This window comes from Ceratina calcarata, unplaced genomic scaffold (genome assembly GCF_001652005.2).
Source record: "Ceratina calcarata isolate Rehan_Ccalc_2016 unplaced genomic scaffold, ASM165200v1 scaffold121, whole genome shotgun sequence".
In the NCBI taxonomy this organism is placed as follows: Eukaryota; Metazoa; Arthropoda; class Insecta; order Hymenoptera; family Apidae; genus Ceratina; species Ceratina calcarata.
The window spans coordinates 103,160-116,197 of record NW_017133085.1 but is presented as its reverse complement, the minus strand read 5'-3'; the positions used below and the strand labels follow the sequence as shown (position 1 = coordinate 116,197).

The 13,038-nt window shown below is 43.9% G+C and overlaps 1 protein-coding gene across 1 annotated transcript in view; it reads left to right on the top strand.

Moving 5' to 3' along the window:
* LOC108626315 (uncharacterized) overlaps nucleotides 1–12,757 on the top strand; it is a 109,975-nt gene extending 97,218 nt beyond the window's left edge. Inside the window, exons 4-5 of the mRNA XM_018026913.2 lie at nucleotides 4,097–4,402; nucleotides 6,343–12,757. Of these exons, the coding sequence (XP_017882402.2) occupies nucleotides 4,097–4,402; nucleotides 6,343–6,462 (426 nt within the window). The 3' untranslated portion in view covers nucleotides 6,463–12,757. The remainder of the gene's footprint in view (nucleotides 1–4,096; nucleotides 4,403–6,342) is intronic.
* The last annotated feature ends 281 nt before the right edge of the window (nucleotides 12,758–13,038 follow it).

Genomic DNA, 13,038 nt, shown 5'->3' with positions numbered 1-13,038 from the left:
CTATACTTTTTAGCACGTAGCTATTTATTATTAGCATTGTTCTTCCGATGTCTGATCTCTTTTTAATTATAGGAAATGCGTTTTTCTAAGGTACATAAACTTTTGGGATTGACTGTATAGCCAATACATCCTTAATGGCATCGCGGTACTCGTCCGAAAGAGAAGTTCACTACTTTTGAGAATAAAACGAATGAAATTAGACGAAGATTCAAAGATTGTAACAATACGGATAAGATGTTAGAATGTACATTTAAAAATGTCCTCTAAGTTTTTGTTAAAAGTTGAAGAGTATCGAACGCGGTTCGACGAACGGCGTGCGTCGACAATAATTTGCAACGCGTCAGTTTGACGAACGGTGTCTCCTAATCTCGCTCTCTCTCTTTCTCTCTCTCTCTGCCATCTTCCAGTTTATCGTGGTGCATTGAAAGGTAGCGTTACCAAGCCGCGATCATTTTGCTTACGGTCCCACGTTTCACCTACGACCGTGCCGTATCCTCGTATTTCCGCGCGCAAAAACACACGCCACGGCGCCGCGATTTGAGCGGATTAGTCGCTGCTCGAGTGTTCGATGGGAAAGACTATCGTTCCTCCTCCACGTTAATTCTTTTCGAGTTTTTGACACGTTGTGCATATCAGATATTCGTTGATTGCGTTTTCTTCAAACTCGCATTACGTAGAATGTGTATGTCATAAAATGTATACGAAACGTATGGATCTCGAGAAATTGTGGTTCTGTTTCGAGGATGATTTCAAATTTTGTGTTCGAGTAATTACAGTGTAGACTTTCGAACGTCTATTGAAGAGTGAAATCATGTTTGAGTAAGTTCCAAAGAATCTATAAGCCTTTCAGCTTTCCGTCTACTTCGTCGGATATTAACATTTTCTTGAAACAGAAAATTGCAGTTAGTTCGTTTCTTACATTTATCAGTTGACGAGCGTCATGAGCATAGTTGAGCGCTGGTAATAATGAAATAGCAATGTAACCTCGACGTTCCCTTGGCCGATCCCGCGCACTATTGTGTAGTAGACAGGAGAATAGGACGATCACGCGTGGGCGGGATATTCGGTGCTCGGAACAGTTTCCTGTCGTTTAGCGGCAAGTAAATCACGTAAGTAGCGATGCGCGGAGTCGAGGGCGGGAGTGAGAGAGCCGTAGACGAAATGACGAGCACGAGGAATTTATACGTCGCGGCCCGGTCACGGGCAATTGCGCTGCTCGTCACGGACCAGAATAATGTTGCGATACGTGGCATGTCAAAACACAGTCCCGAATCTCCGTAGGGAACAACACCCAAGGGCCGACCTGGTCCCGAGGTAAAGCAGCCACAGCTATCTGCTATAGCAACTGTCTGGCCTTGCACGTTATTATCGTATAGATTCGTCTAGTCAGCGACTCACAATGCCGTTGCATTGGCAATAAGAGAGGACGAGACGCGAACAATTGCCAGACACGATTGTACTCCAATGCGAACCCGGAAAGCAACTAGTTACTAAAGTTTCGGAGAATCTGTTTGAAATTCTGCATTTGGAAGCTTAGAAGCTTGGAAGGAATTACAATACTTTCGATCTTACAATACTTCGTTCAAACAATAGCACAAATGATAAAAGAATGCTCCTAGAACTGAACATTGTTTCCAGTAGCAACTTAAGATATTCCTCGAAGCAAAATAATTTCATTTGAAGATTTTGGTATCTTGTAACTATTGCTGAATTGAAATTAATGATGAAAGTTGCTGAGAAATTGGATTCGGGAATCGGACACGTGACTGTACGAATTTTTGAGAGCCGGACGTCTGCTCGCCCGATGACGCAGGATTATTTGGCTCGACTTTAGCAATCTTTGGCACACAAAGTAGGCTGAAGTTCAAGGTACAGGATGATCCACTAGACGAAGTTTATTTGCATTGTACAACTTTCAAAAACCCACGCGTCTCGCTCCAAACATAATTTTGGAAAGTACAGCTCGGACAATATAAAGTATTTGTTTAATGGTATAAATTGATTCTACGCTCGAAGGGGAATTTCGAACGGTGAACTGAATTCATTTCCGGCTAGAATTACCATCGTCGCAGCGATTTTTTTGTTAGTACGCGTATATGCGCTCGATTGAAACTCACAGTTCAGCTGTTCGCTGACATCAATGAAATACTATACGTATTTGAATTATATTGCCATTGTAGGAACTCAAATTGCAACTACCGCATACGATAATTTATCCAAGCGAAACGTGTTGTTCGACGACGCTATTCTTCCCTCGAGAAATACTTGAGAATAAAAATGATTAAAAAAATTGGTGATTACGTAAAAATCATCGTGTAGGTTGTAATATTCTCGCGTTGGAAACTGGATTTCATTGAACGTTCCAATTTGCACTACGTGCAAAGGCACGTATTGTTCGACGAAATTAGTTCTCCGTGTCAGATGAATCGAACGTCGATAACGAGCCGGTTGTATTCAACACGATCGTTCGCGAAAAGGAATTAATCACGGTTTCGTTAAAGGAGAAAACTAGCGCCGCTCCGTTTCTTGTTCGTCTCTCTTTTTACGTTACGTCGCTGAGAACTCGTTGCCCCGTGCGGCGTTCGTTTAAGACTTGACCGTGATTAAATTAATAAGTAAATGCCTCGCGTGTCGAATTAATGCATGCGTGGCGCCGTTGAAAAATAAGTCAAAACGCGCGATTAAACTGGACGTACGCGAATTAACGCGCGTCTGCGATAGAAGCGGAGGCGACGCGACGGTGCGGTGTAGCTCGGGTTTTGTTCGAAGAGAGAACACGTAACTGCGACTAATTTTCATTCATGATTTCATTATACGTAGACCCTCGAGGTTAATCGCGTTACTCTGTAGAACAGCTCGCAATTAAATGTCCACATTCGTAAAGAACTTTCTGTTTCAAACGAAATTTCAAAATGACGTGGCTCGATTTTTCTCAGTTTTGAGTAATTAATCGACAATTTAGATTTTTAAAGCACTCGATACGAAAGCCTAATAAATTGTAATTTAGTGGGAGAAATAATTGTCTTAACTCCGTTCAATTTCAGTCATTAGAATGACAGTAGACCGATATGACAAATACATGTTGAGAAAACGAAAGAGATAAAATAAATGCTGTGAATAATGAAGATTGAAGCTGCATTGCAGTAGTGAGTATCACTGGTAGGGGATCGCTAAACGAAGTTAAATTTTCTATAATCTATGTACTCATATTTTCCGTAACAGAATTTTTCATTTAGTTTATTTACGTGCACAAAATTGTATTCACTTATTATAGCGAATTCAGAGATTAATAACTACAATTCCATAGATATTACAAAATGTAGCATGATGTCAAATTGATAATAAAAGAAAAAACATAAGATTCCCTGGAAAATATAAATCCCAACTTTCGGATATGTCGGATTCCATAAAAGTCCGAGATCTTCACGCGACAATCAAATAACCAGCCGCGCGTTTCATCGCCGCCGATCGTCGAGATTGCGCGTGTCCGTTTTACGACTCGGGGTGGCGGCGCGGCCGCCTCGAAATTTTCAATCCCGGCAAGGGGGACCTCCCGTGTGTTTCGTGAAAATTTTATGCGCGACAAACGCGTCGGATGATCCGATGCATGCCCGATCACGGATTCCGGTCCGTATCGTTTCTTATTCCATGGATACGATCGGCGGGATCGTAAACCGTCGCCGGAAGAGGCTGCTCGACTTAATGTCTCCGACATGTACATAGACATATTCTTATGTACGCGCGCTTATGTATATGAGTTTTAGGAGGGAAGTTCGCAAGTCGTTTCGTGCAACTTCTTTGCCGTTCGAATGAAGACGTTAAGTAGCGAAACGGTCGAAAACTCGTCGGACATCGTCAGACTCGTTCCTATGGTTATTTCAGTTACGCAGGTGGCTAATAAATTATTAATATTACCGGGATAAATTGAATTTCTTCAACGACATACACGAGTATCTACAACATTTTATGCACTTAGAACTTTTATTATATAAATTTAATTTCGACTGCATAAAGAGTGGCATAAATAAAATTAGACATGTATTGAGATGCGTATACTGATTTTATATAACATGAACGGTATCGGTTGCGTCCACAGATGCTGTCGGTGAGCCCAGGAATGGAGGTAGGCAGCGGTGGTCATGGCGGCCTCGGTAGCGGAGGGCTAGAGGGTGATCCGAGCGGTGGCGGCGCCGTGGTGGGCGTCGGGGGCGGTGGCGGCGGCGAAGGAGCCACCGAGGGGGTGCAGGAAGCGATGGTCGCCGCAGCCAGGGATCGTGCAATCCGGGCCGGAAGCGTCCGGCAGGATCTCGCCCTTGACCTACCTCCGCGGCTCCAGCTTCCGGACGGCGAGGAACGTCCGTACGGAGCGCACACCGCCCTTCACCTGCGCGACCCGGACCAGGTGAGCCTCGTTTCGAATATTTAACGGGGAGGGTTATTGTACCGTGGCTACTATATTATTCCTGGAGCTAGTTCCCCGAGCCGGACCGACCGGATGAGCTGTATAACTTTAGAGTTAGTTTGTATTATGTATTATGTACACTGTTTACGTTGAAAACTTGGAGATAATAGTTAATGCTGATCAATCTCATATTTTCGTCTTGGAGTTGTTATAATTTGTGCGCAATCTTAACTTATGCCAGGTTGCCAGTTTAATGATTTTATTAACACAACAATCGCTTACTCGATCAATAAAGTGAATCGTTATCCAGCCGTGTATTCATCCTCGGGTCAAAGTCAAACCCGAAGAGAACACACAAAGATTTTCCGCTAAATAGGAACGGAAATCTCGTGAACGTAATATCGGACTAACGTTATTCGGATTGCCTGATAGCATTTAATATCAGCATATTAATGGCGTTAAGTAGGATAGAGGTGAAAAGTGTGCAATTTCAACCAGAAGTTTTCCGGTCGCGTTAGTAGGTCCCTAATAACCGTATGCATATGGTGAGAATCGCGCAAGCCGGGGGTAATAACGCGTGTAAAAACGGATAAATTTTCCACGCTTCGTGCCCTCTGATAAAATCGCGTTCCCTCGGTTTGGTGGGTTCTCCTCTGGGCTAGTCGCTCAACTGGCTCGAAACGGCTCGGAGCGATTCGCAGACATTTATATACAGGACTTCGCGAACACGCGCACCGATCCTTATTGGGGTTCATTCTGTAAATATCGTAGATCGCAAACGACTATCATTATGGAGAGCATGGTAATTAGCTCGGATGATTATGATGTTTCAAAATTATTTATGACGCACGAAGGCGTAACTGAAGGACATAAATTTGTTCGTTAAGGGAAGCTGCGGTTGAAAAATATTGTACGGATAATTTTTATTTATTTCTGAAGATATCAATGAAGCCAATAGAGAAACGAAATCCTAAACGTCCTATTGCCGATTTCTGAGGCGCCCTAATCAGTAACCCGGTAACCGGAAATATCGTGCGTTCCGTGAGGCTCGCAGACGATCGAGTGACCGTGGGTCTTGTGCCATTTTCGCCGAAGGTCGCCGAGACCCTGCCGTAGGCCACGGAGAAGGCGGAGGAGATCGAGTTTGTACCCTTGCCGAGGCTTCTGGATGCCGGCATCGAGCTAGAACACACGCGCCCTCGGCGCTGCTTCTCTCTCTCTCTCGAGGGTCACGGGTTAGAATTTCAGTAATTCTACGCCCCTACACGTGTACTCTGTCGACCCGCCCGCCCGTCGTCGTCGCGCCTGCTTCCTGGCAAAAAAAAATATTTTTCCCTTCGACTTCCCTTTGAATTTTACAGGCACAAAAAAATATTCGTTCGTTCTTTTTTTCCCCTCGTCTCCCATTCTTTCGGAACCACGCCTCTGTGAAGTTATTTTTTAATTCCATTCGACTCGTGACCCGTGTCGGTCTCTTGTGATCGCGATGGGGGCATCGATATTCTGATAGATTAACCGGTGTTACCAGTTGCGAACGATAGGCAGAGACGTAATCGATTTTCGATTTTTGGCGAGCAGCCGTGATATAATCGTGCACCGTTCGTGTATCTACAGCGGCGCTTCCGATGACGCGAGATGTTGAAGGGTTGTTCGCTATACTCTTTTCACACACTCCACTCGCGAGCCACTTTTTCGGAAATCGAATGTAAATTTTTTTTGTACATGTTTGTTTCGTACAAACTTTGTGCATTTGTTACTAAGAAATGAAGTGATCTATTGTCAATTCTATATTATTATCTCACGTCAGTTTATTAACACGACCGTCGTCTCTTACAATAATTCTATTACCATGCAACAGCAACAAAAATCGCGGTACCTATTAGACATTCAACTTGAAGTATACATATGAGTTCGACTAAAATCTGGCATTTGAATTTCAGGAGAGCGAGATATACCGGAAGTGCGTTCGACCACCACCGAACAGGACAGTGTTCGACAGCGAGAGTCCCCCGCCGTATCGAAGCCAGTCGGCGCTGTTGGAAGCCAGTCGGAGCGAATAGTCCGGTGCCACAGTGCGGGCAGTTCCCTGTTGAGGGTGTTCCGGAAGTTCCCAAGTCCAAGCAGCTCGACGCCGGCGGAGGTCGTGCCGCTGAGAAGACCGACCCTGTCCAGTTATTCCGAGTCCAGTAGCAATCTGAGCAACCTGTCCAGTTTGACGGTGGTGCCGTGCGAGGCGGACGAGAGCCAGCAGCAGCAACACCATCAGCATCAGCAGTAACATCAGCAGCAACATGTCTGATCCGAGGCACGGCCGAGAAGGAGAGCACTCGAGGCCAGCACCGCAATCGCGTCGAGGAGGAGCGAGTTCCTCGAGGTCGACGGACGAGCGACGAGCTCGTGGAAGCGGAGACGAGCCGTTCCCATTGAACCGTTGGAGCGACGGGAACACGCGAAGATGGACGACGAACGACGACTTTTGGTCGAACCGGAGAAGGACACTGAGATCTGTGCGCTTGTTCTGCCTTCCTCCTCGAGAATCCTCGACCCGTCGAGGATCCCTCAAGACTGACTCGCAGGAGAAACTTCGTTCGGCTAAGCTGACTTTCAGCCTCGTTAACGCACGGACGGGCGCGCTTGGATGTAAGGTGTGCGCGCGTACGAAGAATCTCGCTAAAATATACACAATCACGCTCACGCTCGCACTAGCACGTACCGAGAGGAGAGAATTCGGGGAATGGTCCTCCTCCTTCATCATCGCTATCTCCCTTCTGTTGCTATTGTTCCTTCTTCGGACTCCGGTGGATGGTCCTTCGGCTGGTTTTCGGGAACAGAGAGGAGCATCCTCGCCCGGAGGCTGATCGTTGAGCGATACGGACAGAAGCGTGGAGAGGAGACAAAGAGAGAAATTCAGAACTGCGTTCGTGGGTCGGTTCTCTTCAGTGGCAATCTTAAGAGGCCAGTCTCTAGCCTAGATCTCAGACGATTCCAAAGCACGATACCACGACGGTGGTAATATGTGATCGAACGGGACGGTGTGTAACAAATCCAGGCACTAGGAGAATCAAAGACGAGTGTGTTCAATGAAATAACGATAAGAAGGGCCTACGAGATAAACAAAATCGCGGAGAGGGGGATTGGAGGAGGCACCATTCACAAAGCAGTCCGAGATTGATGAGTTGAAAACTTTTAATCCTCTGGGCGAGAGATCGTACGATGCAGCATGCGTCGATAATTAAAGCAAGAGTGATAACGAAGATGCTGGGACACGGGAAACAGTGATCGAGAGGATGTCGAGGAAACAGAGTGTACGCTACCGCCCGTTCGCTGCCAATCGACAAACAAAACGCAAACACACCGACGGGACGATCGAATGATCACCGAGTATATATGTATATGTATATGTACATGTATATGTATATCGTTTTTTTGGAAGTTTGTTCGCTGCGAAAAAGACTTAGTAAATTATTTATTGGCGATAAGTTTTGCGGGCCGTGAAAAGGGAATGATGTGTCCTTAGGCGCACGACGAAACGCGGAACAGAAGCGAAGAAGAGCGCCACACACACATACACACACGCTATAGAATAAAATATGAATGTATCCGCGTGCGAATGATATTGCGTCTCGTTTATATGTAAGTGTACATGCGTGAATGATGCTTGGTACAAGGTCCAGCTGAAAAAGCGTGGAAGACGGCAAGATGAAGGGACGGAAGTGATAGCGAATACAGAAAAAAATAGTACTGGGAAGAGAGATATCATTGTGGTATGCGACACGAGGGGTGAAAATAAGAGGGACTTTTTGAATGAACGACGATGTGTACGAATGGGAGAGAGTGAGCGAGCGAGCGCGCGACAGATGAAAAGTAGTGCCAAGAGCGTAATAAAAAAAGAAACAAGAAGATGAAAAACTCTGTACATATTAGGTTAGGTAGTTCAATATCAATATAATTATTATGACTAAAAATGATATGCTCTATATACTTGATTAAAAAAGTAATAAACCTTACACCACGCATAAACACGAATTCGACGGGCCGTACGAAATCGTTCTGGGACGCGCGTAAGCGCTTTTCCGACGCGAGGCCTCCTTGATAATTCCAAACGAACAAAAATGAACGAAATATCGTTCCAAGCGTCGCGATCGATCGATCGATTTTCAAAATAAAAAGAATGTTTCATTATCTAAAGTGAAAAAACACATGAATATATATATATATATATCAATTAGTTTCGGGGGAGGACTGTCTGGTTTTAATAGATACTATAATAGAAAATACAGTCTAGATGGATTAGGTCGTTTCTACTGAATATCTGTTTTTCCCTTCGTCGAAGAAGAACAGACTGCCCTTGCATGAGAGAGCAAGGGCGGCTCAATATTCACGTTTTAGTGATTGCTAACAAGTCGAAGGTCGAAGTTAGTAAGTGGGACGATCGAGTCGAATGAAAGAAAAGATAGAGATCGATCGGTCGAAGCGTCGCGACGCGCGTCTCGCCGTGTTTCGAATGGCTCGCACGATGTCTGATTATAACGCTACTTTATTATTATTCAGATAGATAAGGCTTCAGTTTTCTGATGAATAAAAGAAAAAGTAATAGGACGAGATCTGCCTTGACGACGAACTGAGAGTCGACGACCGGCTTCGTTTTCCCGTTTTTTCGAAAACAATCTACATGCAAAAGAAAAGTGATCGTTTCCGTTCACGCTGCTGTGGAGATTCCTGGAGAAGTTAGAGTTTATGATAACTCTTTTAGATTTAGATATGCCTACGGTTGTTGGGTATATCGTTAGGCGGTACTATATTAATTGGGTGTACCATCGGGTACACCATCGAACAGTGTTCCTGAGAACTTTTTTCTCGAATGAAAATGAAACGCGGAAAGTTTGGTAAAGGGAAATGATAAATTATTTTCTAATGCCCTTGGTACCTGCTAGTACCAAATAGATTCTATCGATTTGAGCCGGGTCAGCATCGAATGCTTCAACATTTTTTACTCGATAGCCATGACATTGTTAATTTAAGATAGGCTTTCGTACGGGATGCGTGGTACGGAAGCGGAAACTGGGAGATGGAGAGAGAACTCCTTTGAGGAGTTTGGGATTAGTGCTTTCCTGATTGAAAGAGATTCAAGCGTAATTTTTTATAACAGTGATATTTTTCCTGACTAAGCGACGAAGGGGACAAAATGAAATACGTAAAATATTGAGAGAAAATAGTATTTTTATTGAGAAGAAAAATCGAATCTTTCAAACGTAGACGTCACGCGTCAGCTACGATAATTTCGCTTATAAAGTACGATCACCAGAAAGGCCTTCGACACCTCGATAAAGTACAATCTTCTTACCAAATACAAAAATATCGAACCTCCACAGCAGTTTCACGGAGCTACATCCGATCGTAAAATTTCCGATACATCCGTTAACTCGTTTTCCGTTAATGCCACGGTCAATTGATTTTCCAAGATGATTTCTCAAAGAATCGCGTAACGAGCATAAATGGCGGGTATCGACTTCGGTTCTCGACCTCGGAACAGAGCGAAACTACTGAAATATCTCATGAGAAGTCACCAATTATTGTAATTCTTGAAAAAGAAAACCGTAAACCGACGAAGGGGGTTCAGTCGCAAATTAATTTCAGCCATCCCTTTCGATGTACGTAACGCGTGAAACACGGAGTCACCTGCTTACGAAATTAAAAGTATTCCTAGGAACCCATCACGACGGAATCTACTATTTCCATTAACGTTCGTTTACAGAATTCTGTCGAGATTGAAAGAATCCCAATTGACTACGTGCTTTCGCTCGGAGCGTGGGTTGAAAGAAGTACCATTGAATAGACACGTTTTTGGCGTCGAATATATGTGTAAAAACTAACCAATGCCGATAAAAAAAAAGAGAAAGAAAGTACAGTGCTGTACGAGTATGCGTGTAATCGTGTGTTTACACGCGCGTACACGTGTACAGAGAGCACACGCAAGTTGTTTCATCGAATAATACTTGTCCGGGCAGTTCTACACACACGACACTGTGTACGGCGAATAAGCTCTTTTCAATCGTTAATAATGTGTTCACGCGCATGCAATATTAGGTGATGAGGATTAATCGTATTTCTCTATATGAAGAAAAGAAGAAACGAGATAGAGAAACAGAGCGAGGTGTTCGAGGAAGAAAGGCAAAGAAATGTGGGTAACGAACAATAGGGGATTAACGAGAGAAAGAGGATACGGTCCCTTGCGATTGAATGAGAGAGCAATCGACGAGAAGAGACAAAGATGATTCGTATGTGCGTCGTGGGTGCATGGGTGCATGATGGAGCGAGAGAGGGAGAGAGAGAGAGAACGAACGCGCGAAACAGAATACGAAAGGTATGACTAAATGGAAAAGGAAAAAAAAAACGAAAAAAAATATGGGTCTTGTGCAAGCCTCGGTTAAATTAAAGAGAAAAAAGAAACTGTTATCGACTTAGATCGAATTTTTTAAGAGCCGTCGCCGGGACCGGAACATCTTATTAGAGGAAAAGAAAATAAATGTTCGCGCGAAGTCATTTGTGATTTTAATGTTCCGCGTTCAACGGCGATGGCCATTAATGAATTTCTTAGCGAGTACGATTTTTAATAAATAATTCGCGGTGTCTTTTCGACGACGATTGCGACGCTCTAGCTTTCTTTGGACGAGCCGGTCAGAGCGACGAGATCAATCACTAAGTCTTTCTATCGGTAATTACGGAACGAGAAGTGGGACGGCTCCCCCTTGGCAAAATTAAGCAAATTGTTTGCGTTGTAAATTTGACACGACAAGTAGACGCTCGATAGCTATCCAATTGAAATTCCACAACCATCGATTAATATAATGTTCAAAAAAATATTCGATGGTCGTGTCGTTCCGATAATATCGGTTAGGATTAATTATACCTTAATAGAAAAGGATTTATTAATAAATTGATTAGCAAAGATTTGTTTCTTCCTTCTTGATAGTATCAAAATTGATATTATCAAAGACGAGCTTGATTCGAGCGACTCGATCACGGAATCGATCGGAGTGTCTGAATTCGTTCCGTTGATTAAATATCGTCGTAGATCTGACCGCTTTCGGTCCATCTAGTCATGCTCAGCCGCGCGTCCCGTCTAAACGATGAAATCGATCGGCCGTTTCATCAATTATTATCGTCGATTCCCAACAAGCGGATCGATTTCGTAGGCGCGATTGTGATTTGAAACGAGGTGTTCCAAAATTCGCGGTCCATTCGTGGCCGAAAAATTTCTACGCGAAACTCGACGTTTGCTATTGACGAAGTTGTAATGATTGTCGTATTGTCTATAAGATTGGTGTGTCTAGTCCTCCACGGCAATGAGGATCCGTTTCGATGTCGTCTCGTTGCTCCATCCTTATTCGGGGCAAACAAATTTTATTGTTTCGTCGGCTCCTGATGGAACAACGAGATCGCCATACGATGTTCAGGAGCCCATCAGCTGTGGTAATATAAATTATGTTCTCTTTTTCACTTGTTTATGTTGTTAGACAACTGAAAAAAGTAAAATACGTTAGGTCAAGAATACGGGGAAGCGGAAAAAGAAATGAATCAATGCACAGACCCGCAGACTGATATGGATGCAAATCTAACAATCAAAATTTTAGACCGTTTCGTAGTTCCTCGGAGGCACAGTGTTTAACTGAATGATCTTCTGGTACCGGTTTCGATGGGAACGAACGAACGATCTTGGAAGAAGATAGAGAGACTCGGGTGCACCGAGAGAAAACGGCAGGGATGCGTGAGTGAGTGCGTGAGTGGAACGAGAGAATGGGGGCGAGAGATTAAAGAAGAAAACAAAAAGACGTGTATTAACGGGAATAAAGAACCACTCGACAAACGTATGTCATTCGAGTCGAATTCAATCATCGTTTCGTTGTCGTCGTGATGTACGAGCAGGGGCGAAGAAACAGAGATGTAATAAGAAAATTTGAGCGAGCGAGAATTCGGACAAACTTTTTTCAAGGTAATCGATCGATGTTGTAGAAACAGTGTCATTTAAAGTAGTAGATCGCTTCTACCAAAAATTAAAGAGAACAAATTTACAAGTCGTCTCGAGAAAGAGAGAAACGGTTCACGAAATTCGGAAGTCGCGCGGAGTAAATGCCCTAAAGTGGTGCAAGATTCGGAGAAAGAAAAACGCGCGGGTGGGTCCTTTCGACTTTTGCTCGATCGCGGCTTCTCTTCATCCATTTTTCGTCATTTACTCTCACCCGGTCGTGCAACGAATCTCGCATTATCCTCCGACGTGATACGCGACTCGCGGCCGAGATAAATGGTTTTTTATACAGTAGAATTGTACCAATCATACCACATAGGAAAGAATAAGGAAAAAAAAACATGATGTTCGTTGTTCACTGCTCTGGCTTGTTAGAAACAGCAAAACACAATAACTCGGGCCTCTCGGAGGCTGTTCGGACCAGGAGAGGCGCGAAAAATGATTAATGAGAAAAAGACTGTTGACCAATGATCGAGCGTAAATTCAATTTGGAAAGAACTTGCTCCGGACAGTCCCCTTCGTGCCCCTTGTATGAATCGGCAACATTTCGACATTGCAAGATTATTGGTGTACTTATCACGCAGTTTTCTACAAAATAAAGAAAACGATT